We start from the raw sequence: 27,945 nt of genomic DNA on the forward strand, positions 1-27,945 counted from the left end.
GTGGAGGCAGCCCGATGGCGGAGTGGTTAGGGCGCGTACCACATGAGCAGATGCTCTCAGCAGGCGAGCACCGGCTTGACTCCCAACTGGCCCGACTCTTTCCTGCGTGTCATTCCCCCTCTCTCTCTGCCCCTTTCCTGTCACTCTCTACTGTCCTGTCAATAAAGGCAAAAAATGCCCAAAAAAATATCGAAAAAAAAAAAAGGCAGCTGTGACTCCCTTACTGTGAGACTGCCTTTAAATGACTCGTTACTGCTCTCATCAAGCTTCAGGGCTTTATTTGTTTTGCTGACTGGGCCTTAAAAAGCTACAGGCCTCAGTGGAAGGAGCAGCAGCTCTACTCTGAGCTCCTCACCCTGTCTCTAAAGCTCTGAGGCCTGTCAGTGTCCCACTCCATCCCATCCTCACTGACGAACAAGGCCCTGAGATATTTAAACTGCTTCACTCGGGACAAACGCTGCATCCAAACCCCAGAGAGCAACCCACAGTTTTCTGACCCTCATCCCAACCGCTTCACATCCGGCTGCAAACATCCACAGTGCACGCTGGAGGTCACGATCTTATGAGGCAACAGAACCACATCACATATTTATTCTTTCATTCATTCATTCATTCAGTCATTCAAGATACCTAACATCATTAAAGGATAAGTTCACATTTTTTCTAATCTGAAGCCCCCTTCAGATGAGGCTCATATCTGCAGAGGTGCACCTGCACTCATCTGTGTGTGTGCGTGTGTGTGTGTGTGTGTGTGTGTGTGTGTGTGTGATTTCTCACTCCTCCATGTCTCCAGAACTATCAGACAGACTGTCACTAAATTTTAAACAGATTCATGCCCCACTGAGGATGAACTGTTTTAATTTTGGTGATTCATCCTTTCACTTAACAACATCATCAGGTCAAAACTGAAACTCATCCAATACGTAAATTTACAAGGAAACACCAGCAAAATTAACAACATTCCCATCAGCCTCATGTCCATCCAGTCTAAAGGCAGATCTCCATGTGTTTGTGATTATAAAGCAGGTCTAGGTTCTATATTAATACTGTGAAAGTATCAAAGCCTCAGTCCACAGAGAAATGCACACAGTCTGTATTCAGACACTGAGCCTTAAAACCAGCCGTCAGGACTTCTGGAACTTTGTGATGTCACAACAAAACAGTCACCGCTCTCAGCCACGCCCCAAGCCCCGCCCACCTGGACCCACCATCCAACCTTACAGGATTTGGTTTCTCTGAAATCTTTTCTATTTTCTACTTCATGGGACCTTTAAAATATGAATGTTCTGCAAAACACGTACAGTACATATTGTCCTGATCATATCGTACTCTTTCATTCAAAAATCTGTGATGTATTTTTACAGTTACTCTGACAGAGAGCAGGCACAAGGTGTTTGTGTTCAGATTGCTGTGCCCTGATGCAGGAGGCCTGCTGGAGTCAACCAACCATGCTACTCCCTAATCTCACTGTCTCAATTGCAGCCTCCTTCAAAGGTGGAGCTGTGACGGAGGAAACAGGCAGCATTGATAACTGCATCCCCCCCGGACAGGATGGAGGGTCCCAGGTTCAGAGGCTGCGTATCTCAGAGTCAAGGCCCTGCACGGTGTACCCTGTGGGGGCATGACTCCCCTGATGCTCCCTGGAGGCCCCACAGGGTTGGATCTGATGAATGTGGGTCACAGGGAGCTCCCTCTCTACATGTGTGTGAGTCTGTATGTGTGTGTGTGTGTTTGAGACGGTCCACACCCAGACAGCCTTTGGGGTAATAATGAGGAATGGGCCAATTTCTCAAAGCAGGCAGTGGAGCGTAAAGAGGGCACATACAAACACATGAAACATGAACACCCGACCACACACGTGCATGAAACAGGCAGTCGCACAAACGCACACAGATGCACATGTGTGCATAGTATGTGAAGACATACTCATAAAAAAGAGAATAAATTAATTCTCAGATATCAAAATGGTTTCACTTTGGGAAAAGAAGCAGTTCCACTTCACAGATCACGCAGCAAACACAAAAACACACACACAGCCGATCTACGGTGCGTGTTGTGTAACACTAGCAGTGCCCTGCTGTGCTGCTCGCAGCGCACTTCCACAGTGTTTGCTGTTTCTACCATCCTGCCTCTCGGATCACTGTGACTGAGTCATGAATACTGCATGGCTTTCCTGAAAGCACAGGGTCCTGTGGAAGTAGCAGGGAAAGTGTACGGGTTCCTCTGCAGGTCACTGTGCCACAGAGTCTCCACTCTATATTTACTCTGCATGAACCTGACTGCAGAGTGCACCGAGTCTATATGTCTATGTGTGTGTGTGTCTGTGTGTGTGTGTGTACTTCTGTCTCTGTGAGGACCAGTTTGAGTGTAAGACCGAAGACCTCACAACTTCATTTGTCTGTTGGGGGTTAAGACGTGGTTTTAGGGGCTAGAGTTGGGGGCTGAGGAGTGCTCTGTGTCAACGAGTGTCCTCACAAACATAGGATAAGAAGTATGTGTGTGTGAGTGTTTGTGTGGGTGTACTGGAATAAGAGAGAGATGGTGAAATAGCGTTTATGTTTGTATGTTTGTGTGTATGAGTGTGTGTGTGTATCAGTGCATCCATGACCTGATGGTGTGTTTGTAGTTGTTTCATGAACCTGGGGATTCAAATGTGTGTGTGTGTGTGTGTGTGTGTGTGTGTTGGAGATGAAATAATACTCCTTTTCTGGTAATGTCACATGTTTGCCTGCATGGACCAATGCTCAGACAGCATGGAGAATTTATTCAGTGTACCAGAAGAATCATGATGTCTCACACTGGGCAGGGGTGGGGGAAGGGTGTGTGTGTGTGTGTGTGTGTGTGTGTGTGTGTGTGTGTGTGTGTGTGTGTGTTTGTACATGTGAGAAAGACAAAGATGACCAAACACTAGCTACAGACAATATGTGCACCACATTTCCCATTTCCTTGTTGTTAAGTGGGGCAGCAGCTCTTTTGGTGATAACAGCAGGAAATATAGACAATGGCGAAGGTGATTCAATAAACAACCCAGATGCTTCATTTTGAAACGGAAAACACACACGCATATTCATGTACACACACACACACACACACACAGAGTATAGGTGCACAATGAAAACCTCCTTTGCAGAACTTGACATATGGCACACACAATTTCCCTCTCAATTTCAGATCCAACTCCCACAGACGTCCTCGCACGTCGGCAAATTGCCACACACCCCCTCCTCCCCTCCCTCCCTCCCTCCCTCTGCTCCTCTTTCCTCATCTCCCCATCTCTTCATCCCTCCCTCCCAATTCACTCTTCTTTCTGAAAGTCATCTGCTCGCTAAGCAGTAAGCAACATCGCGGGCCGCTCGCAGAAATGAGAGTATACAAATGATTTGTGGCACAGGCGTCCCACTGGCGCCAGCCTAGATGGCTGTGCGGAGGAGGAAGGGGGGGTGGGGGGGTCCAGGAGTGGGGGGGATAATGTCACTTTCACCTTGTGTTTCTCTAGCAGGCCCATGATGATCATTTTTCCCCATTTTCATCGCAAATTTGTTTCAGGCAAGGGCTAGTGAGGGAGGAGAGAGAGTGAGAGAGCATGAGGGAGAGATGGCGGGTGAGAGAGGTCCCCTATGCTTTGTAAAGTGGAAGCAGAGAGAGAAGGAGGGAGAGAGGGGGGTAAACGAGAGAGAAAGGGGAGGAGGGGTATATATAAGGGGGATGGAGCAAAGAGGAGAGAGGTGGGGGGCGCATCTGCACAGTGACCTTTTTCTGATCCAATCTCACTGATGAATCCTAATGAAGGATTTAATAAAATCACAGTTTACAATCTGTCTCTGCATCAAAGCGTGCAATCCAATTCAAAACACAGGCCCATCTACATTTCCAATATTGTTGCAAACCCATCAACCCCACCAAGCCCTTCCCCGAGTATAAGTGCGCACATGTTTGTGGAGAGAGAGAAATATTGGCCGGGCTGCAGAGTGAGCGGCTGGCGCATTTGTTCCAGCTGTAGCCTAATGTCACAACTCGTCATATTCATTTGGCCTTCTAATGAGTCTAAAGTCAACAAGGTGCAGCATACATGAGTGGAACTGCTGCAGCACTAAATGAGAGAAGTAGACGAGAGCAAAAGACACAAAGGACATGAGACTGAGAGAGGGCAAGACACGGGAAATCATTTCAAACTTGATAATGTACAGGGCTGCCATGAGTTCACACAGACACACACACACTTTTCATACACACCAGCATAAGATTGTGCTGACATTTCCCCGAAATCAAAAGGGCACACCTGTTACTCTGTCAGAGCGCTCGGAGTCTGTGGCGTAAACAAGACAGACGGGTGGATCAATGCACACGTTCAAATGTCTCTAAGTTGAAGCAGTGAAGAGCAGAGGACTGTAACACAAAGCAGTGAAAACACTGGACTCCAAACCTGTGACACTTAATAAATACTCTGCAACAGTGACATCTGCTGGTGAGAAGCTGCAGTGACAACACTATCACAACCTCCAGCAGGGACCACACCAACAAATACACACCAGACCAGACAGTTCCTCCAGCTGTTACTCCAATTTACATAATTATGATCAAATGTCTCAGTGATTTTGAAATTAAAAAACTATTTTAAAAGAAGGAATCAGAGAATCACTAATGATCTTCCTACAGTGAAATCAAACACTGTTCAGCAGGTTCATCCCAACACTGCTGCAGAAGTTCCCACAGATGTGCTGCAGGTTGCTTTGCTTTTACCTTCTGTCCACCTGATCCTAAACCAGCTTCAGGTGGTTCAGGTTTGCAGACTGTGCTGGTCTTCATCATGTGAAGCCTCCGTCTGCTTCTGTTCTCCTGATGTTTTGACATTATGTTGCTGTAGGATGAAGCTCTGACCAACCGTCTGTCTTTTCTTTTTCTCAGCATCCTAATCCGAGTGCACAGTCCTCCTCTGTACAGAGGGTTTGTAAGTCATCAACCTGTTTAACTGCTGGCGTCAACTTCAAGGCTTCATTTACTTCAGGCTCAGATCCTCTCCTCTGATTGACTGACTGACCTGTTATTACTAGAGCTCCAGAGAGAAGCCTGAGAGAGGAGATGTAAAACTACACTGAGGTGGTTTTTGGTTCTTAAAACCACAAATATATCTTCTGATGGAGATCAACACTTCAGATAAACCACAGAAGAACTTAAAACATGGACCTTAAAAATGTTTTTAAAGTTCCTCATAAGACCAACACTTCCTGTTTTAGACAGGAAACCAGACCTGCACCTACACAAATATGAAATTACCAAGCTTACGATGCCTGACTGCTGAGATATGTTATTGATCCCAACAGCCAAATTGTTTTTTTCATGTTCGCCTGTCAACAAGAGGAGAGCAGCTCCAACTACAGAGCAGCTCCCTCGGAGGACTCTCAGCAGGTCGGATGTTTGGAAAAGCGGTTCTCTGGTTGAAGAGCAACTCAGTGCACCACCTGGCTGCCCCAGCCAGAGCCTCCCTGCTACATCTGCACAATGTGTTAATGCATAACATAACTCCATCTGCACTGTATCTACAAAAATGGGATCAAAGCCATAAAACCAATAGCACGTAATGGATCAGTGGTATCTCTGAGGAATAGGTGCATTGATTGGATATGAGATCTAATGTCTGACTGCTGCCTGCATCTGAACAGCTGTAATTTCTCTCTGATTAGACTTCAGATTGCAATTACTTTCTGTATCGACAACACGCGTTAATGAGTCTGTTTGTGCCAGAATCCCAATCTACGTGGACTGGGCTGTGAGCATGTACGCTTTAATACGGATGTTTAGGTGTGGGGTACACACTGAACATTTGCTAATTCTGTGTGTGTGTGTGTGTGTGTGTGTGTGTGTGTGTGTGTGTGTGTGTGTGTGTGTGTGTGTGTGTCTCCAGAAGGCCTGAGTTGATCAGAGTATGGAGCGACAGCTGTGCTACAAATCAGAGCCCATTTACTGGTGACAGAGTCATTAAAGCCTGCTCATCTCATAAAACACAATGCACATGGTCAAATACCATTCACTCCATTCATGCTCATAACTCAGTCTGCTGGGCACACACACACACACACACACCAATGCACATACAAACACACAATCTCTCACAAAGCTAAACCGAGTGTGTCGATTGCAATGAGTAAAGGGGGCGGTTTCCTTTGTGTGTGTGTGTGTGTGTGTGGTTTGTGAATCCATAATAAGTAGGGTGATAATGCCACAGAGGTAAAGGATATTTGCTAAAAGCACAGCAGCAGTAAACACTGTCACACTTTGTCTACCAGTTGTTTACGATAAGTGCACAACACAACGTACACACTACATCCTCCCTTCTTCTTCTTCTTCTCCTCAGTTTAGCAGAAATACACAAAACATACATAATATATGTAGACTCATGCAAATCAGCTCCAGTTTACATTAACTCTTGTCTTGTTCCTTTCAGCCTCTGTTTCTCCACAGACAACCACCTCTCCTGACACTGCACCAGCCTCTGGTCTGTACCATGGTCAAACTTCAGTGAAAGTATCAGTGTCACAGAGATGTTGAAACATATAATGTAATATACTTTATGACAAAAGTCTCTTAGTCTTTTAAACTGAAGCGAGAAGCAAAAGCAGAATCTTTATGGACTAATCTTCACCCAGAGCATGAAAAATAATGTTGAATATATTTATATTAATGAATTACCTAACACAGTGGCTCCAGGAGGAACTCAAACCCCTCAACCTTCTGCACACTTTGTTGTGTTCTAGATTTAATGGATAAATTTGCCATTTTTGCACATCGATCTACACTCAATAGTCCAGAATGATAAAGTGGCTCCAGGTGCACCATCTTTCAGATGAGTCTGTAACTTGACTGGAGTCCAGCTGTGGAAAACTGAACTGACTGGACATCGTTCAGAAAGACTCACACCTGTGTGTATCAGGTCCCACAGTCCACACTGCAGGTCGGGACCAAAACCATGAGGCCCAGTCAAGTCTCTGAGCGGTCCAGTCAAACCCAGGTCAAACCCAGACTTAACCCCAGTAGAACATAAGTGGTTCACAGATGATTCCCATCCAATCTGAGGGAGCTTGGACTGAAGAATTGGATAAACGGCCCAAATCCAGGTGTTGAAAGCTTGTAGAGCCTGACCTCAGAAGACTCAAAGGTGTATCTGCTGCCACAGGAGCTTCTACAAATAACTGAATTAAGGTTGTGAACACTTCAGCAATTTGTAAAAAATTTCTTAAAACATATTTTCACCTCCTTATCGTGGCTTGTTGAGTGTAGCAAAGATGTCAATTTTATCAATTTAAAAATAAATCTACAACACAGCACGATGTGTAAGAAGTGAGGGGTCTGAATACTTTCTGAAGCTGCTGTGTATCATCAGCTTCTACTAACTCAATGAAAGTCATTAAAGAAGCCTTTTCAAGACTAAGCACAATACATGTTCTTCAGTTTTTGTCATCACTATACTGACGGTAACACGTAGTGCTGAGGCAGAGCGTGGGTCAGCCCCCCCTTCACAGATTTATACACCATTAGAAAGTCCTATCAGAGGATTAATGTGCCATAAGCAGGCACTGGGCTGTAAAATGTCACTAACCTCAATCTGATCTGGGGTCAGCTGCGACACACCCAGAAGGTCATCAGCCATGTGTGAGCTTGCAGCAACGCCTGGGTCGTGCAGCGTGCATCAATATGAAAATGCATCTGTGATTTACTCACAAATATTCATGCACATCAGAGTCACAGCAACATGCACAACTGAGAAAATTTAGTCTGAAAAAATTCTCTATCAGATCGACTAGTGGAGTCAAAGTAAATCCACATAATTCTTTGCATCAAGTTCAACTTTGCTGATATTTGACATGAGAATGGACACTGTTGACCAACAGCTCACCGTCTTCTGATGGTGACCAGACGTCCCAGTTTGTCCAGTAATGTCCCAGTTTCAAGCTGGGTGTCCCAAATCACAACAAATATCTGTAAGACACTAAAAATAATATTATAGTTGTTTTCACCTCTTACACAGACGTTTATCATGTTCTGTCCCACTATAAAAACCAACAGTGCAGCATGCACCACACATCAACACTGACTGGTCTGTATGTTTGTCAATTAATCAATGTGTCAATGAGTCTGTCAGGATGCTAACAGCTAGCTGTCACTGAAGAGACAGTTTGTGTTTTCTAAAGAGCTCCAGGAGGCCGACTCCTTCCTTCATTAGGTACCTGCTAACGAAAATGCTGTGTTCATGGCATCCATGGTGTTTACAGGTGAGCTTAGTGAACTTCCCATTCCATTAATCATAGTGACAGTTTACTTTTCCACCTTCAGTAGCTCTACTGAATGAAATTATGACCCTGAGAACAGGTAGGAGTAAGAAACCCAGAGCAGAGAAAACAGAAAGAAGTTCAGGGAGCATCTGTGACCGGCCAGCTCCAGAACATATGGAGAGCAGAGAGCTCCCTTGATGTGCAGATGAATTTCAGTTTGCCACAATAAGATGTGACGGGGCCTTGAATCCGGTCTTTATTTGTGTATCCTAAAACAAGCATTAGGAAACATTACAGATGCTAATTTCTCTCCTCAGTGCAGCAGCTTAACACTGTACAGACTGACCCTGAACCACCATGAGTTCACTGAGGCTGCATCATTGTTTCTAACTATGATTCTAGTCCAGTACACAGGATGTTGGGACCACAGGAACTCATATACATACAGACACTGAAGACACTGTAAACCTTGAACACACACATCAGTGAAGTTCTGCTGCACTCTTCGTCTTTCAGTTTGTAAACTGGTCTTTCTCTGACAGATGAGTTGATTTACAAAGTTTTCTCTAACTGTCAAGCTCGTTACACTTCGCAACTATTTAATGTGGAAACACGCACAACAAATTCCAACATGCCAGACAACACATGTAAGAATAATTTATGTAAACTAATCCGTACATTGTAAAGGTCTAAAGGTAACAAGATGGAAGAATAACCTTTGTATGATCACATGTAATTCTCATGTGGAAACTGCACAAACACAAAACCCCTCAAACACACACGCACACAAACACACACGCACGCACGCATGCACACACACACACACACACACACACACACACACACACGTGGACACACAGACTTTCTCACAGTCTTACCTTTCTCAGAGAATTCACAATCCTTCATGGCCTGGTCACAGTCAGAGCAGGTGAGAACAGCTGTCGATGACCCGGTGACCTTGAGACGAAGAACTGGGCTGAACATCACCATGTGCCTGAGGAGGAAACTGGGTTTGTTTTATTGTCCACCACAGAGCAGCCATGTTCTTGACAAATTAAATTACATCTCTCTAGTTGTGTCATTATTCAAAGTCCTCAATGTGGTAAAAATTGGTTTGATAATTGAAAAAAAAAAAATTACCTCGTTTCTTCTTCTTTCCAAAAAATTCTGCACAACTTTTTTTCAAATACTTTCAGCTATAATTCCACAGCCCTTCTCTAAACTTTGAAAATAACTGTCGAGCTGAACACTCTCCACAACAACTGGACAACAAAAAAAAAAAGTTCCTCTTTTCTTAAAGAATGCTGTCAGGGTGGTTTTGTTGCCACTGGAGAATCCAGGAAGAGGAGAAATCACAATGCTCTCCATTCAGGGGTGAGAGAGAGAGCAAAATAAGGGGTCACACAAACCAAAATATGGCCGGGGGCTTCGGGTCCACTGAGCATGTGCCACAGAAATTATCTTCAGTGTACAATTCAGAAACAGATATAGCATTCAAATGACTATTTAGTTATTTGTTAGTTATAGTCACATTTACAACAAAGACTCAAATACTTAAAGAAGAAATGTCTCCCATCTAGAGGAAATTAAATAAGTAGCCATGTGGTCTGGCAGGAAAAGTTCAAAGTAAATGTAGAGTGTCATTCAGCTAACTGTTTGGCTCCAGGCAACTCCAGCAGTCCCACACACAGTTCTTCTTTGTCCCGCCTTGTGACTCTGTAAGTGTATCTCCTCTCAGCCTGCTCCTTTCACACCACTGTTTTCCTCAGAGAGCCAGCCACACCAAAAGCACCGTGGTGACAAAAAGTCACAAGACTTGTTTGAGGCAAGGTTCAAACTGTCTTAAAAAAAAAAAGACATAACAAATGGATAATCCCAGAAAATGCGTGAATGGAACTGTTTTCCACTCATGACAACATGAGACCACAACACACATTTGTTCCCAGGCTGTAAAACTACTACAGCAACCAGTGCAGCAAGGAAGCAACATATAAACTCTCACCTGGAATTTGTCAGTTGAAGTTCGTTGGATGGTGGAGGAGGTGAGGACAGGTGGGGAGCTGCAGTGATTTCCCTAAACAAACACATAGGGGAGAGCACCTGCAACTCAAACACAGACCAGCACTGAAAACAAAACTAAGGCACGTCTCCAAAACCTGCATTTGCCTGAATTTGAATAGAACACAAGGACTTTAAAATGCTCTGCGAAAGTCACTGGGCTTATTAAGTTAAATAAATAATGATTACATAAAATGACTTGGTCCATCACAAAATGACAGCTTAGTCAGTTTTATTTCACTGCCTCCACATCTGTGCTGTCAGCTTTCTGTTGCTGATGTAGTAAAAACTCACTTTTCAAACATTTACAGTAAATAAGGGGTGGTTCAACTGGTTTCACTTTGACCATGGCTCCCTCACTGCAACAGCAAACGCCTGCCCTCATGTGGACAAAGGTTCATCATGCAGCATCTGGGATGAAAAAGAGAGAAGTATTACTAAGCATCAAATAAGATGCAGGCTACAGTTGAAGAGGAAGTATATTGATTGGTGGTTTGTGGTTTGTAGGAGAAAGAAAGAAGAAATAAGAAGAAATAAATGCAGCAGACTTTTTTTTTTAAACTTCTTCCAAGCCTGGTAAATGCAACTTTTTATAGTTTATGCAATTAATGATTGTAATTTTTAAAAAATGTATAGTGAAGTGTTCTTTCACTCACACACTCAAATGAGGTCAGAGGTCAAGACAAGAGTACAGCTTAGGCCCAGTTCAGACCTGGTATTAATATGAGTTCTGACTGATCTGGTCACAAGTGGTCAGCTCTGAGTTTGTCCGTTCACACCTGCTTTAAAATGTGTCTCCAGTGACACCTGTGATCCGATCTCACTTCCCCGCTTCATATGCAAATAAACAGGTATGCGCTGTTGTTTTTAGCCAATCCGACGGACGGGCCCGTTGCTCTACAGTGAAATAAGGTTTTAACTATTAGAAATAGTACATGATTTAAACAAATTAATTAACTGTGACAGGACTCATCAGACTGTGGCAGAGGACGTCAGTAGAGGAGGTGGTTCTTCAATGTGGCCAAGACAGACACAAGTGGTCCGGACCACCTCTATACCAGGTCTGAACCGGTCTGAACAGGGCCTCGGTGTTGCTAAGAAATCCAGGGCCTGTCAGATTCAATGAGGATCAACTTCATGAAAAAGTACTGTACTGCACTTTTACGGACAGAGTTGAGCTGACAGTAAACCTATCAAATGTGCAGCATGAAGGAAAATGTCACTTCTTCAACTCATTTACCATTAATGACAATGACACGCTCCAGTGACAGGCCAGAATCCTGTGTTTACCTGCCCCGGTGTTGTTAACCTTTCTGGGCTCATAGTCTGTAGCTCGGAAACACAGTGGAGAGGTGGGAACTCGGGTGTTGAGGAGTCGTAGCATTTATTTACTGACAAACAGCCTTAAGTGCACTTTAAGTTAACAGATATACAGCTAACTGCTAACTAACTAGCTAACTCTCTGCTCCGGTCGCCATCATCACCTCTCTCTCTCTGTCTCTGTCTCTGTCTCTCTCTCTCTCTCTCTCCTGAGAGGAGCTGCTGTCCTCCTGTAACAATATTCTGTCTCAAACTTACTGTAAATCTCACACAGAAGACACATCAGTGTAACTTTACTTGCTGCTGCTGCCTCAACCCGTCAGGAGCGGGTTGAGTTTCCACACAGGTTGCGCATGCGTATAATGCTGCAATATCATAACTGATCTCAGAACGGTAGAAACTGCGTCACGGCAGATTGACAAGCACACTGAGTATCGCTGACATAGACTGTGATCGATAGTCACCTGTCAAAGAGCACCAGGATTAACTGCAATGCGCAGGCGCAAACCTCAGAGAAAGGCTGTTGCCCTCTCCGCTTGACAAGCCCCACCCTCGGATTTAGCCCCACGCCTTTTCACCGTCACACTCACGACAATGACAGAAACGAAAGGTGAGACCAGAGACATCTTTAGTACAACTGGAAGTCAAGCTAGCGTTCAGAGACAATACCCTGCTGCCGCCACAAGAGGGTAGGTTTGGGTCAGAGCGCTGCTCTGAGATCAGCTGTAACGAGAGATTTCACCTACTATATACCCACTGTATACCTACTGTACACCTGATGTATACCCACTGTATACCTACTGTACACCTGATGTATACCCACTGTATACCCACTGTACACCTACTGTACACCTACTGTACACCTACTGTATACCCACTGTACACCTACTGTATACCCACTGTATACCTACTGTACACCTACTGTATACCCACTGTATACCCACTGTATACCTACTGTACACCTGATGTATACCCACTGTACACCTACTGTATACCCACTGTATACCTACTGTACACCTACTGTATACCTACTGTATACCTAATGTATATCTACTGTACACCCACTGTATACTCACTGTATACCTAACATATACCGACTGTACACCTACTGTATACTCACTGTATACCTAATGTATATCTACTGTACACCTAGGTATACAGTATGTGTACTAAATACCTACTGTACACCCACTGTACACCTACTGTATACTCACTGTATACATAATGTATACCTACTGTACACATAATGTACACCTACTATATACCCACTGTATACCTACTATATACCCACTGTATACCTACTGTACACCTACTGTATACCTACTGTACACCTACGGTACACCTACTGTACACCTACTGTATGCCTACTGTATACCTACTGTACACCTACTGTATACCTACTATATACCCACTGTATACCTACTGTACACCTACTGTACACCTACTGTATACCTACTGTACACCCACTGTATACCTACTGTACACCTACTGTATACCTACTGTATACCTAATGTATATCTACTGTACACCCACTGTATACTCACTGTATACCTAACGTATACCGACTGTACACCTACTGTATACTCACTGTATACCTAATGTATCTACTGTACACCTAGGTATACAGTATGTGTACTAAATACCTACTGTACACCCACTGTACACCTACTGTATACTCACTGTATACATAATGTATACCTACTGTACACATAATGTACACCTACTATATACCCACTGTATACCTACTATATACCCACTGTATACCTACTGTACACCTACTGTATACCTACTGTACACCTACGGTACACCTACTGTACACCTACTGTATGCCTACTGTATACCTACTGTACACCTACTGTATACCTACTATATACCCACTGTATACCTACTGTACACCTACTGTACACCTACTGTATACCTACTGTACACCCACTGTATACCTACTGTACACCTACTGTATACCTACTGTATACCTAATGTATATCTACTGTACACCCACTGTATACTCACTGTATACCTAACGTATACCGACTGTACACCTACTGTATACTCACTGTATACCTAATGTATCTACTGTACACCTAGGTATACAGTATGTGTACTAAATACCTACTGTACACCCACTGTACACCTACTGTATACTCACTGTATACATAATGTATACCTACTGTACACATAATGTATACCTACTATATACCCACTGTATACCTACTGTATACTCACTGTATACATAATGTATACCTACTGTACACATAATGTATACCTACTATATACCCACTGTATACCTACTGTATACCTAATGTATACCTACTGTATACCTACTATATACCCACTGTATACCTACTGTACACCTACTGTATATCTACTGTATACCTACTATATACCCACTGTATACCTACGGTACACCTACTGTACACCTACTGTATACCTACTATATACCCACTGTATACCTACTGTACACCTACTGTATACCTACTATATACCCACTGTATACCTACGGTACACCTACTGTACACCTACTGTATACCTACTATATACCCACTGTATACCTACTGTACACCTACTGTATACCTACTATATACCCACTGTATACCTACTGTATACCTACTATATACCCACTGTATAACTACTGTACACCTACTGTATACCTACTATATACCCACTGTATACCTACTGTACACCTACTGTATACCTACTATATACCCACTGTATACCTACTGTATACCTACTATATACCCACTGTATAACTACTGTACACCTACTGTATACCTACTATATACCCACTGTATACCTACTGTACACCTACTATATACCCACTGTATACCTACTGTACACCTACTGTATACCTACTATATACCCACTGTATACCTACTGTACACCTACTGTACACCTACTGTATACCCACTGTATACCTACTGTATACCTACTGTACACCTACTGTATACCTACTGTATACCCACTGTACACCTACTGTACACCCACTGTATACCTACTGTATACCTACTGTACACCCACTGTATACCTACTGTACACCTACTGTATACCTACTGTATACCTACTGTACACCTACTGTACACTCACTGTATACCCACTGTACACCTACTGTATACCCACTGTATACCTACTGTACACTCACTGTATACCCACTGTATACCTACTGTACACTCACTGTATACCCACTGTACACCTACTGTATACCTACTGTACACCTACTGTACACCTACTGTATACCCACTGTATACCTACTGTACACTCACTGTATACCCACTGTACACCTACTGTATACCCACTGTATACCTACTGTACACCTACTGTATACCTACTGTATACCTACTGTACACCTACTGTACACCTACTGTATACCCACTGTATACCTACTGTACACTCACTGTATACCCACTGTACACCTACTGTATACCCACTGTATACCTACTGTACACCTACTGTATACCCACTGTATACCCACTGTATACCTACTGTACACCTACTGTACACCTACTGTATACCCACTGTATACCTACTGTACACTCACTGTATACCCACTGTACACCTACTGTATACCCACTGTATACCTACTGTACACCTACTGTACACCTACTGTACACTCACTGTATACCCACTGTACACCTACTGTATACCCACTGTATACCTACTGTACACTCACTGTATACCCACTGTACACCTACTGTATACCTACTGTACACCTACTGTATACCTACTGTACACCTACTGTACACCTACTGTATACCCACTGTATACCTACTGTACACTCACTGTATACCCACTGTACACCTACTGTATACCCACTGTATACCTACTGTACACCTACTGTACACCTACTGTATACCCACTGTATACCTACTGTACACTCACTGTATACCCACTGTACACCTACTGTATACCCACTGTATACCTACTGTACACCTACTGTATACTCACTGTATACCTACTGTATACTCACTGTATACCTAATGTATATCTACTGTACACCTAGGTATACAGTATGTGTACTCTATACTTACTGTACACCCACTGTACACCTACTGTATACTCACTGTATACATAATGTATACCTACTGTACACATAATGTACACCTACTATATACCTAATGTATACCTACATCTACTGTATACCCTACAATTCTGATATCACAGCTGTCAGAGTTTCTCTATAAAAACTATGGAGGTGCAATTTTTGTCACAGCTGCCAGAATCCAGCAGGGCTGCAGCTCATGGTTATTATCATTAACGATTCATTTTTCAATTATTTTCTCAATAAATTGTGTCATATGTAGAATTTCAATGTGAGCAGCTGTTCAGGGGCCTCAGACCCTCAGGGGCTCCAAAAGCCCCAGGTTTACTCCATATCATCTGGGTCTACATAATTTGATTAATCATGTGTTAGTTCAACCACTAAAGTAGACAATCAGCTATGATGGATCCTCCATCTTTTGGACCTGGTCTTGAGGAGGGGCTCTGTGTCAGGATCTCTTTTCAGCTGTTTTCAAACTGTTTTTGTTTGTATAGAAAGTTGTGTTTGATCAAATAGATTCAATTTTCTATGTGTCAAGTAATGAACACACTGAAAACCTGAGGCAAGGTAGAATTATTCCATAGGAGAAATGTACAGTTATTTTAATCATCAATATGTCTGACAATTATTTTCTTAATCAATTGTAAATTTATATATTAAAGTTGCACAAAGAAGCGGAGTTAAACAAAAACTTGAAAACTATGAAATATTCACATGAGAAGCTGGAAGGCCTCAAGCGAATCTTCAGTATTTTTGCAGTTTTTTCGGGGGTCCCTCGGGTCCTCCGGGGCCTCCTGCTGAGGGAGACCTCCTCAGCCATTTCACCTCCACATCAAACATATAAACAACACGCAGGCACCAACATGGCTGCACCCCCCCCCCCCCCCCCCCCCGACCCTCTCCCCGTGTGTGTGTGTGTGTGTGTGTGTGTGTGCATCCCTGACCGTCACTTCACCGGCTCACCCTATTGGTCACTTACACTGCACCTGTTCGGCCCACGCACCAATCACAGGCTTCGGTCGCTGTGCTCCAAGATGGCGGCTTCCAGGGCTCCGTGCTACACATCACCGCGTCGGGACGCTGGACTTCTCCGTGTCCGCGGTTCAAACCCATGAGGGCGCAGAGCCGAGGGAGCCGAGCGGGCCCGAGTCGTCGCCGCTGAAACACGGAGGGTTCCCCGCGGGTTGTTCATGCGAGGACCCGGTGTCGGTGCCGGTGTGGAGCGGGCTGTGTTATCCGAGTATGGCCACCGACAACAGGATCAATTTTTGGAGGAGAAACGCAAAGGTTCCCGGAAGGTGGGTTTTCGTACCTCGCTCTTTCTTACGGAAACAGGACCAAGTTACATCCCTTTAGTAAGTTTCAGAGGGATCATCTCAAAATGCTGAATACAATATACCGGGTTACAGCTGGTTTTAGCCTGAATCAGCTGGTGGTGCAGTGTGTAGGAGCATTGGCTGAACGCGGGGCTCTGTGTGTGTGAATACCGCGTCGACGCTCCCGGGCCCCGCGGACCTGAGGCTGAGTGACAGCCTCCATCTCTGTCCTCTCCGGGTGGAGGTGTCAGCTGTCAGTCCCTGCACCGCCCGCCACATGTGGGCCCCTGCAGAGACGGAGCCGGGCCCCTGCAGGAGCCTCGCACCTCTCCTGCTGTAATCTCATAGTTAGTTTGTTAGTTGAGTCATAAGGGAAGTGACATGAAACATCCTCTTTTTGTGGCAGTTTTATTGATGACTAAGATGATCCTCATCTTCGGTCAGATCCTTACTCACCTGTGGTTTACAGGAGAAACGCTGATTACAAAGTGGAGATTATCTGATTTGTTATGGAAAAGCTGTATGAAGTTATTGAGGTGGGAGGAAGCACACAGAACATTCCTCCTGAGCTGGATCGAGCCCCAGTTAGTGGCTCTTGTGTGTAACCATTCAGTGGCAGTAAGAGTTCGTGTCTCTGAAAAATAAAGTAAGTCATTTAACTGGACTCACAGCTGTTCTGTTCTGAAGGCATCTTCAAAGGCTCTTCTAAACATCTGGATGAAAAAATATCCATCTTCTGCTGCACAAGAAGATTTTTAACCATTTTCTATGTTTCCCTATCCAGGAGGCCAGAGATGGTGTGTGTCCTTGATGTTTTATTAAACCATTAGACACATTTTAATGCTTTATTTTGTATGAAAATATAAGATAATACAAGCTAATACCAATACAGATGAATATGACTCATAAAATACACATATTTTTATTTTGGTTCACATTCATCTTTCATTATTGGCGGCCATTTTTGTTTGGATTATGCCAGAGAGTCACGATTTTGTAAACAAATTTAGAAATCTCTTCTTTTGTGCAGCTAATGACTGTTTTCCTCAACATTGTTAGAAGGGTCTTTGACGATGACAGAAGTGTTAAACTATTTTCCAAACATGTGTGGCAGTTATTTTGTCAGAGCAGTGTAAGGTTACCACTGTGGCCTGAAGGTAATCATCATATATGAGAGGCATAAACAGACCAGTCCCAGCCTGTAGAGGTTGCTCAATAGGCCTCATGATAATTATATTATAAATGTCTCTAAGTATCTGCAGGTATTCTCATATTCTCTTTTCTTTTATTCTGCTCAGCCTTCACACTTAACTCATCAAAACACATGATCTATTCCTGTATATGTGTTTGTGTTTACACCTTTATCGGCCTGCATGTCTTCATGACCATGAAGACTCTGGGTGGCTGTCCTGCCCGGGCTCTGTGCATCTGCCTGGCAGAGTGGGAGGAGTGGGTGGGAGGGCAGTGTGTTTGGGAAATCTGAGAGGAGAGGATCTCTAAGGAGAGGGCGTTGTTGCCTTTGTCACACACACTGATCTCTCTCAAACGGTGGTGGGTGGGAAGGCTGGAAACCCAAACACAAACATGTGTTTGAACAAGAAAGCGAGCAGCTCGCTGCCTGTCCTTGAGCCGCTCCTGATAAAACAAGTCTGAGGCTGGTAAACAAGAGACTGTGGCACTGCCAGATAGTCAGCAGGCCCAGTTCTCAGCCACCAGGCTCACTGTCAGTTTACTCATGCAAATGACATGAATTAGGTCGACATCTTCCAGCCTCAGGCCTGAGAAGCCACAGTTTGACAGAATCCATCTACTGGTAGTGATATTTATTCATTAGTTTGAATGAAGAGAGTGAAATTTCTGATACACTGACAGACAACATGTTGGATAAACAGTGATGTTGGATTTAGGGAGCAGTCATTAGAAAATTCCTTTACCCCCCCCCCCCCCCCCCCCCCCAATCTGTAAACAGAATCATTATCAAAAGGAAAAGTTTTTTCAGCAGAAGACCTCAGGCAGCAGTCTGACCAAAAGATATACAGACTCAGCTCACTTCCCACGCTGCCTGACCGCAACTCCAACTGAAGTTTCACTGCTGAGCTTGAATCAACTGAATCCAGTAAGTCTACAAGTCCGAATGTGGTAGAGAAGGCTGCAAGGAAAGGAGATAAGGAAAGGAGTGTTTGCTGGTAATTGTGAGTCTGGCCCGGATCCCATCCTGCGACTCTTCACTGTGTTTTGTTGTCGCCAGAGAGTTGGACAGAAGCTGAGCATTAAGATTCTCACATCCGCTGAACATAATGCCCAGCACAGGGTGGTGACGATCATGGGGGCTGTGCAAGCTGTCCCCTAGTTCTGTTCAATACGCACTAAAAACAGCACAGTCTAAATAAGACCGGGTCAGGGCTCTTTCACTGGAGGGAAGAACTGAGCTGTCATCTTGTTCATCGAAGGCAGAATGTGATGATGTGTTTACTGTGGTCGCAGAATTCTCCCTGCTGTGATTTAAGCTTTGAAAATCATTTAGACACATACAAATCTCACATTAAGTCCATATTGCTTATTGCAGTTTGCAGACAACCTCTGCTTTTCCTTTGTATGGACCACCACCTCCTTTCCTTGTGGTAACACTGGACACAATGTGTGTGGCAGTCAAACATTCACCCTCGTGGGGATTTCTCTTCTGTGTTACTGCTTTAAAGCTCCATCCAGTCTAAAGGCAGATCTCCATGTGTTTGTGATTATAAAGCAGGTCCAGGTTCTATATTAATACTGTGAAAGTATCAAAGCCTCAGTCCACAGAGAAATGCACACAGCCTGTATTCAGAAACTGAGCCTTAAAACCAGCCGTCAGGACTTCTGGAACTTTGTGATGTCACAACTAAGCAGTCACTGCCCTCAGCCATGTCTCAAGCCCCGCCCACCTGGACCCACCATCCAACCTTTGAGGCTCAGATCCTCTCTTCTGATTGGCTGACTGAGAGCAGCCTGAGAGGGGAGATGTAAAACTACACTGAGATGGTTTTTGTTCTTAAAACATTTACATTCGCTCATCTGTCAGACGCTTTTATCCAGAATGACTCACAAGTGAAGGACAGTAGTAAAGCTACAGTGCAGTGGGAAACCGTCATGTAAGTATTAGGCAACACATCTGTTTAATAAGTGCTGAGGGATCGTATAAGGAAGTGCGTCAAAAACCACAAATATATCTTCTGATGTCTGCTAACTTTTCTCTGAACAATAATTAATGAGTTGATCTTCTGAAAAGTTCATCTTTAACTGTTAGCAGTCGCGAGGTCAAAGACCTGGAAGCTGTATGTTTTTCTGTTCAGAGGTGACAACATTTCATCTTCTGCAGCGTACAACCAGTTTATGGAGCGCAGCATCCACCGCTCGACCCACGACTGAGACGCACGTGAGTGCTCAACGTAACTGGACTGCATGGCGTCATGTCATCCTCATGGGTGTATTTCATTAGTTTTATTTGTTTTCAGCCTTGTTTTGCAGCTGATTGCCTCGAGGCTTGGACATGTGTGGATTGCATGCACTCGCACTGCAGCTGTGTTGACATTTACATAGTTCAGCCTGTTTGAGAGGATTGCAGTGTTTTCTGGCCATTTTTTGTTGGATTTGCAGTTTGTTTTTTTTTGTTTTTCTTTTAAAGTAGCTGCTTGTGCTGCCATGAGTGAGACTGTTGAACTGTCCTGACCTCTGGATCTGTCCCCCTGCAGGTATCCCAAAGACACAAAGCCCAAGTTCAACAATCTCAAGTCTAAAAAGGCCTCCAGTTTCCACGAGTTCGCCCGCAGCACCAACGATGCTTGGGACATCGACGATGAGGAAGACGAAGATTTCCTCGGGACCCCTGCTCCAGCTTCATCCCTGCCATCGGGCCTGCAGTCAGCGTCCACACAGAACCAGGTATTTTTATCACTGAGCAACTACAGGCTTGAGTTGGTCTGAAATGGAAGGAGAAATTGTGACAGGTGTCCTTTGTCGTCGCAGCAGCAGGAGGCAGGGGACACAGACAGCAGGAGCTCACACAGACGAGCATCTCCCAGCTCAGACGCTCAGAACCTCCAGGATGTTCAGGAGGAAGACGCAGACTGTGAGCTAGTCAACGGCAAGGTTGTCAAGTCTAACAGTGAGGCCCACCTCAACTCGTCCTCAGGTACGTGGCTAATGAGCTGCAGCATGAAGACCTGCTGAGCAGCTTATCAGGTGATTCATAGTGAGGTTAATGACAGACACTGCTGTCAGGACTGCTGGGATTATATCAGGCTCTTATCCACATGTACACGGAGGTTCAGGTTCAGACTCTGGTCAAACTACCAGTGAGTTTATAACCGTGAACACAGTAGTGCTGTGTTCTAACAGTCTGAATCACACATGAATAATACCACGTGTCCTGAGTGTCAGGCTCTGCATCAGTCCAGCAGACCTGCTGTGAACAGCTGGGGTGTTCACCTGGTCTGAGTCTGTGCAGTCAGGACCTGGGTCCTGCAGCCAGACTGTCAGAGGGTCTCTTCTTTAAATATGTGTCGATGATGTTTCATGTGCTCTTTTATTGTTTTGTGGAGTTTTTCTTTGTTTGTTGAGGAAGAACAACATAAATTTAAAAAATGGACAAAAATATTGTTCATACACTTAAAAAAGGATTTTTTTTTTAAATTAAAAGAACTAAAACATTTAAAAATTGATTGAATGGACAAAAGATAAATTGATAAATAGATTATTACACTTACTTCAGTGGCAGCTCAGTTGTTGATTGGTTGAGGAAAAAATCCAAAACACTTGTCTCTGTTAAAGTTAATAAGCAGAGCTGCTCTTTTTGAATTGAAAAAGTTTTTTGTGTGACCATTTAAAAACACAGAGAATCTGATGATTTCCACTTTAAACATGTATATATGTTTTGGCTGTAACGTGCCACTTATTAATGCTCGTTGGTGATAAAATCAGAATAATCAAACATTGAATCTATTTAAGTGTGTGTGTGTGTGTGTGTGTGTGTGTGTGTGTGTGTGTGTGTGTGTGTGTGTGTGTGTGTGAGTGAGATCTAAACACAGAAGTAACTGTGGCAACAAAAAGGGAAATGAAATATCTAGATTGAGGAAATTAATTAAAAAACATTGTACGACATCGGCAGCTTTTTGACTGAACTCTGCAGGGAGGTGTTTACTTGAACATTATGATGGTTTTACTGTTGTTTTCATATTAATATGGTTCCTTCTTGTTTTATTAAAACACTTTGCAGGACAAAGTTTTTATTCCTGCGTTAATAGATTTGTTTGTTTGTCCTGCGTCCACAGTTCACTCCACGCTGCAGAAGCAGCAGTCGCTCCCGGTTCGTCCCATCATCCCCCTGGTGGCTCGCATCTCAGACCAGAACGCGTCGGGGGCACCACCCATGACGGTGCGGGAGAAGAGCCGGCTGGACAAGTTCAAGCAGCTGCTTGCTAGTCCCAACACTGATCTGGGTACAGCAGGAGAACAGACACCACAGCCACACAGATCACACAGTGTAGACACGGAGCAGGTTGTACTAACACTCATTCAGACTGACACTGATGTGGGTCAGACCCGTGTCGGGGGTCGTCAGTGTCAGAGGTCATGCTCAGGTCTGCTCTGACAGTGGTTTAAAGACAGCTGAACATTCAGTGTGTGTCAGTGTGTTGACCTCTGCTGTGGTGTGTGTTGATGATGTGTGTTCACATGTTACAGAGGAGCTCCGGAAGCACAGCTGGTCGGGAATACCACGAGAGGTCCGGCCAATCACGTGGAGGCTCCTCTCTGTGAGTCTCCTGACCTCCTCCCTCTCTGTGTCTCGGCTGGTTATAACAACATAAAGTTTAGAGCCTCATCCCAGCAGGAGCCTTATCTGGCTTTTCTCTTATCTTTAATGACCAGCCTGTCCTGTTCCTCTCAAACTGTTCACCTAATCAGAACAACAGTTCCCTCTGACTCTGCTGTGTTTCCTCTCCGGCCTCTGCTCTCTGACAGGGCTACCTGCCGGCCAACAAGGAGCGCAGAGAGCTGGTGCTGAAGAGGAAGCGGGAGGAATACTTTGGTTTCATAGAACAGTATTACCACTCCAGAACAGACGAGCACTATAAAGACACGTACAGACAGGTGATACCAGAGTTCAGCTGCTGCTGTTCACCTGTCAAACACCACATTGTGATTTTAAAGGAAACTGTTGTGCTTTGAGTAACATCTCAGTGATCGTTCTTCCTGTTAGATCCACATTGACATCCCAAGAACCAACCCTCTGATCCCCTTGTTCCAGCAGCCTGTGGTACAAGAGGTGAGGTCTGAAGACTGCAGTGAAACACTGTGTGTGCGTCATGATGCTGTGTGTCCTTTGTGGCTGAGAGATTTACCACAGGTGAAGGTGTTTTCTCATGGCATCGTCTTCGAGGCGGGAGTCAGACTCTGTATTTTTGTATTGGTTTTGGTTCATCTGTCAAAGGCAAAGTGAAGCAGAGTCCTGGTCATGAAGCTGCCAAACTATCTGTGGGCCCAAGGTCACTGATGAGCTGATTAGATTTTGGTGGTCAAAGGCCAAAGGTCAACCTCATAAAGGAGCTCATAAAACACCATAACTCAGGAATTCATAAACTAATTATGACACAGTTTAACACTAATGTCTGAGGGATAAAGGTCGACTTCACTGTGACATCATAATGTTGTGCAAAAACATTTTGGTTAAATTCCTTCATGAGTGTGGATGTGGATTTAAAATGTGGAGGGAAACAGCTGAGACAGTTCTAACCTGTCTGCTGTGGATCCTCCAACTTTGTGTTGAATCAGTTTAACTTTTGAGTCAGTTTTCACAAGAAGGAGAAAATGTATAAACCAAGGTGAGAACAAGACTCTTGAATATAAATAGAAGAATTTAACAATAAAATTAAATTAGTAACAAAATAATTCCAATAAAGACGTGAAGGATGTTAGAGAAAATCAACAGATGCTCATCATGTTGTTGGACTGGTCTTGACATTGAAAGTGTAAAAACCAAAGAGCAGCTGTCATTTAAAACAACAAACAGGAAGTCAAGGTTACAAATCATCATGAAAACGATCCCATGGGTTTAAATCTGTTACACACGTGTGTTAATTGTGTTGTCGTCTTTCTCTTCAGGTGTTTGAGCGTATCCTCTTTATCTGGGCCATCCGTCACCCAGCCAGCGGCTACGTCCAGGGAATCAACGATCTGGTCACGCCCTTCTTTGTCGTCTTCCTGTCTGAGTTTGTCAGTAAGTTGCTGGAGGGAAAGTTTCTGCATAGACTCATGTCGGCCTGTTTTATGGCGCTACACTTCACAGTGTTGTTACCGTTCTCCAGGTCTCCTGCTCTGCGGAGTCAGGTGGTTTCTGTGTCATTCAGTGTTGTTTGTTGTTCCAGCGGAGGATGTGGAGAACTTTGAGGTGGCGGCGCTGCCTCTGGACACGCAGAGAAACATCGAGGCCGACAGCTTCTGGTGCATGAGCAAGCTGCTGGATGGAATACAGGTCTGCTCCAACACAAACATGCTGAACATGACACAACATGAACACAAACATCTCAGTGAACGTAAAACTATAAAAACAGGTCAGTTCACTGAGGCTGGTTTCATTTCAGGACAACTACACCTTCGCTCAGCCTGGAATCCAGAACAAAGTGAAGGCGCTGGAGGAGCTGGTCAGCAGGATAGATGGTGAGGGACGGTTTCACTGGGACTGCTCTGAGTTCATGTGTGCAGAAAGTGATAGAGGACTGTGTGTGTGTGTGTGTGTGTGTGTGTGTGTGTGTGTGTGTGTGTGTCTCCAGAGGACATTCACAATCATTTCAAGAAGTATGAGGTGGAGTACCTGCAGTTTGCTTTCCGGTGGATGAACAATCTGCTGATGAGGGAGCTGCCTCTTCGGTGCACGATCCGTCTGTGGGACACCTACCAGGTAGAGCGTCGGGACACTCATCTGCTGCAGAAACACTCGTTCAGGTGTGTTCAGGTGTCACTCTCTCCTCCCTGTTGATCGTCTGTGTTGTTCTGTTTTCCACAGGCTGAAGCTGAAGGTTTCTCCCACTTCCACCTCTACGTCTGTGCTGCCTTCCTCATCGAGTGGCGCAAAGAAATTCTCTCCATGGTTGACTTTCAGGTACCAGTGTGTTTGTCCTCACACAGATTTATTATAAAGACAGGAAGAGAGGCAAAGGCAGGCTGGAGCTATATGATAATTAACTTTTATACCAGTTTAAACGCCACAGAATTTATAGCGTTTAAATATAAACACAACACAGCACAGCACAGCACAACACAACACGAAGTTAAAACACTTCCAGGCTTCTGAGAGGCATTAATCTCACAGTGTCAGGTGTCTTCCAATAACAGTGTTGATGACTTGAAGTAATCCTCTGTTGCTCTTCAGGGCCTTCTCATGCTACTGCAGAACGTTCCCACAATCCACTGGGGGAATGAGGAAGTGGGTCTCCTCCTGGCTGAAGCTTACAGACTGAAGTACATGTTTGCAGATGCACCGAGCCACTACAAGAGATAGACCTGGGGACCCGGGGCCTGCACGTCACAGCACACTGTGGAGCCAGACTGTGGACAGAGAGCGTTATCTGACCTGAGGTGACCTGAAGAGACGGATGTGTTCACCTGCAGCTCCAGGAGACCTGCAGGGTCTCATCTCAGAGCCACTGAACTTATCCTGTGAAAATGAAGCCTGCTGAGTATCACACACTGGACTTGGTTTTATGGTGCAGCCGCAGAGCTCAGTGAACATGAGGCTGTCTGCAGCTGCGCAGCATCAGTGGACTGTTACAGTATGAATAACCACAGCTATGCCATTTTGGTTCACATGTACTGTTTTTGGTCATGCAACATCGATTGTCTCAAGTGAAGTGTACACTCAGACGCACATGCTGTGACACAAAGGGATGATGAATGTTTGTGAAATCATCCCCTTAGTGGAAGATGGTATCTACAGATTCTATTTTTTTGCAGATTTGTTTGAGTAGATGTTTAACAGGGGAAAATATTCTGTGTAAATGACTACAACATTTTCTCTTTTCAAACTGATTCAGTCTGACACTGGACTTGGTGTTTCCCCCACTTTTTCAGCAGCTAATTTGTGAGTAGAGATATATTTTGGTTCAGAGTTACCAAATCTGCACTGTACAATCATCTCAGTCAGTTGGTTTCATTAGAGACCAGTTCTGATATTTTGGTTAGTGTTTAGGTATAAGACTTAAGAGTAGCAAATAGGAGGAACTGTTTTGGTTGGAGATAGGGGAAACTGATCTGGAATCAGTTTGCCTGCCTGGTCCTGATAAGTTTGCTGTCAAGAGGATTTTTTGTTTTAACTCACTCTGAGGCTCTTCAGCTCATTTATGTCAACGGAGGTAAAATTAAAAGTTCACAGCCTCTGAATAGATCAGGGTAGATCTGGTTAATGTCCCCGTTCATGTGTCAGCTGAAACAGGTCTAAAATTCATGTCGGGACTTAGATGAAACTAAATTTTATTATATTTTAGACAGTTTTCATTAGAGATTGTGGCACAAGATGAGATCAGTAACAACTGTGTTAATTTTACCAAAACTTGATTTTTATGCATAACAAAGAGAGTAATTGTCTCATAAAGGATCTTAAGTATCAAATTAAAACCTGTAACCAGTGTAAAAACTAGTAGTGAAAAGGTGAAATTTCCTCAGTTTATCATAATTGAGATTTTTTTCTTAAATGGAGGAAGAGCCCTGTCGATGTTGTTGCTACTGAAAGACGTAGTCACACCATCATCCTGTGGACTCAGAGCAGCTCAGACTTCATGATGATGCCTTTGTTATGAGCAGTGGTAATGTACTCCATACTTTTAAATGTAACATGGATCAGTGCTTTGTCTTTAATGCTTGTGTTTTATATTTGTGTCAGGTTCAGGTTCAGGTGCTCTCCTGTGTTTATTTCTAACTTTTGTGTATGTGTGCTACTGTTACTCATCTACCTTCATTACCGGTGATAATTATGACACAATGTATGTTGTGAAAATCACAAACGTTAGCCTTTGGTACGTTCGGCCATCTCTACCATTAACCTTGTATTTAGCTTTTTGCTTCATGTGAAAATCAGGATTTAAAATGACTGATGAGTCATGAGAAGTCTTAACTCATGTGCTGTAATTCAGGGGTCATTTGGTCCCTCTGAAATGTTGTGGTTCAACCGTAGATTCAAGTCTGAGTTACTTGATGGCATTAAAATCAGTGAAGAGCTACTGAAGACACTGTGGTACTGAAATAGACCTTTTTCATTTTTGGAAAAGTCTTTGATTTACCTGTTTATAACTCATTCATTTGTATTATTGAGCCACCTGTTTTACCCACCTGGAACACGTCACGTTGTGAGTGTTACAGTTACAGTAGACCTGTTTCTTCATTCAGGTGCACAGCTGATTGTGTCTCTACCATGATGTGTTGTTCACTCCATGCTGTGTCCATGTAAAGGTCACATGGCCTCAGACATGATGTTGATTACTAAAGGCTGACAAAATGAAAACGTGTTGATTCAATCCAGATGTGTTCCTGCTGTTCTTTAAACTATAACATGCCAAGTCTTTATCAGGCTAATTCAATCTGTGCTTCACTAGTCAGAGGAAATATTAAATTATTACAGTACCTGCTGTATATTAACTTTTTGTTTATATTAAACGATTGTTATACAAGTGCCAAAATGAATGTGTGTTGTGTTGTGTTGTGTGTTCAGACTGTTTCTTCTCCTTTATTTCAGAAAATCCAAATAATCAACAAGACAAACTCAACAGGAGCTCAAGAGAGGTAAAAATTACATGTCTTGATGAAGAGATAAATGATCATAATAAAACAACAACAATAATAATAATAATAATAATAATAATAATATTAAAATACAAATAATAGTGTAATAAATAAAATAAAATGTGCCAGGGATAAACATAAATCA

General features: G+C 43.7%; 2 protein-coding genes across 13 annotated transcripts in view; one reads left to right on the forward strand and one right to left on the reverse strand.

The window, feature by feature from the left end:
* The window catches only part of myt1b (myelin transcription factor 1b), a 107,281-nt gene extending 90,530 nt beyond the window's left edge, over positions 1-16,751 (reverse strand). For 6 of the 9 annotated variants that reach the window (XM_071473385.1, XM_071473389.1, XM_071473386.1 and 3 more), the window contains exons 1-4: positions 16,393-16,546; positions 10,620-10,736; positions 10,270-10,341; positions 9,146-9,261 (exon numbers count right to left, since the gene is read on the reverse strand). In XM_071473385.1, the coding sequence (XP_071329486.1) occupies positions 9,146-9,261; positions 10,270-10,341; positions 10,620-10,630 (199 nt within the window). In that variant the 5' untranslated portion in view covers positions 10,631-10,736; positions 16,393-16,546. Of the gene's footprint in view, positions 1-9,145; positions 9,262-9,407; positions 10,227-10,269; positions 10,342-10,619; positions 10,737-11,903; positions 12,297-16,392; positions 16,547-16,657 lie in introns of those variants that run through there. The other 3 variants (XM_071473383.1, XM_071473381.1, XM_071473388.1) reach the window with 3 other exon arrangements.
* An 89-nt stretch (positions 16,752-16,840) lies between these two features.
* Positions 16,841-27,697, forward strand: tbc1d22b (TBC1 domain family, member 22B). 4 transcript variants are annotated; one of them, XM_071473398.1, is made up of 14 exons: positions 16,841-16,976; positions 20,350-20,406; positions 20,723-20,912; positions 20,997-21,162; positions 22,301-22,468; positions 22,713-22,783; positions 22,992-23,120; positions 23,230-23,295; positions 24,132-24,246; positions 24,395-24,501; positions 24,611-24,686; positions 24,800-24,927; positions 25,033-25,128; positions 25,399-27,697. In XM_071473398.1, the coding sequence occupies exons 1-14, from the start codon at positions 16,921-16,923 to the stop codon at positions 25,525-25,527; spliced, it is 1,554 nt and encodes a 517-aa protein (XP_071329499.1). In that variant the 5' UTR covers positions 16,841-16,920; the 3' UTR covers positions 25,528-27,697. The 4 variants fall into 4 exon arrangements, with proteins under 4 accessions (XP_071329499.1, XP_071329500.1, XP_071329498.1 ...); XM_071473397.1 differs by lacking the exon at positions 16,841-16,976 and adding an exon at positions 16,989-20,122 and having other exon boundaries at positions 21,000-21,162; XM_071473396.1 differs by lacking the exon at positions 16,841-16,976 and adding an exon at positions 16,991-20,122.
* Positions 27,698-27,945: the final 248 nt, after the last annotated feature.

This window comes from Trachinotus anak, unplaced genomic scaffold (assembly GCF_046630095.1).
Source record: "Trachinotus anak isolate AG129_WGS33_773 ecotype Australia unplaced genomic scaffold, CSIRO_AGI_Tana_v1 ptg000051l, whole genome shotgun sequence".
NCBI lineage: Eukaryota > Metazoa > Chordata > Actinopteri > Carangiformes > Carangidae > Trachinotus > Trachinotus anak.

Excerpts from the sequence above, each read along its gene's own strand:
- tbc1d22b (XM_071473396.1), top strand. The coding sequence starts at position 20,010 with ATGGTTTTTGTTCTTAAAACATTTACATTCGCTCATCTGTCAGACGCT. Across the intron at positions 22,469-22,712 it reads TAGTCCCAACACTGATCTGG|AGGAGCTCCGGAAGCACAGC; the intron begins GTACAGCAGGAG and ends CACATGTTACAG. Across the intron at positions 23,121-23,229 it reads ATAAAGACACGTACAGACAG|ATCCACATTGACATCCCAAG; the intron begins GTGATACCAGAG and ends TCTTCCTGTTAG.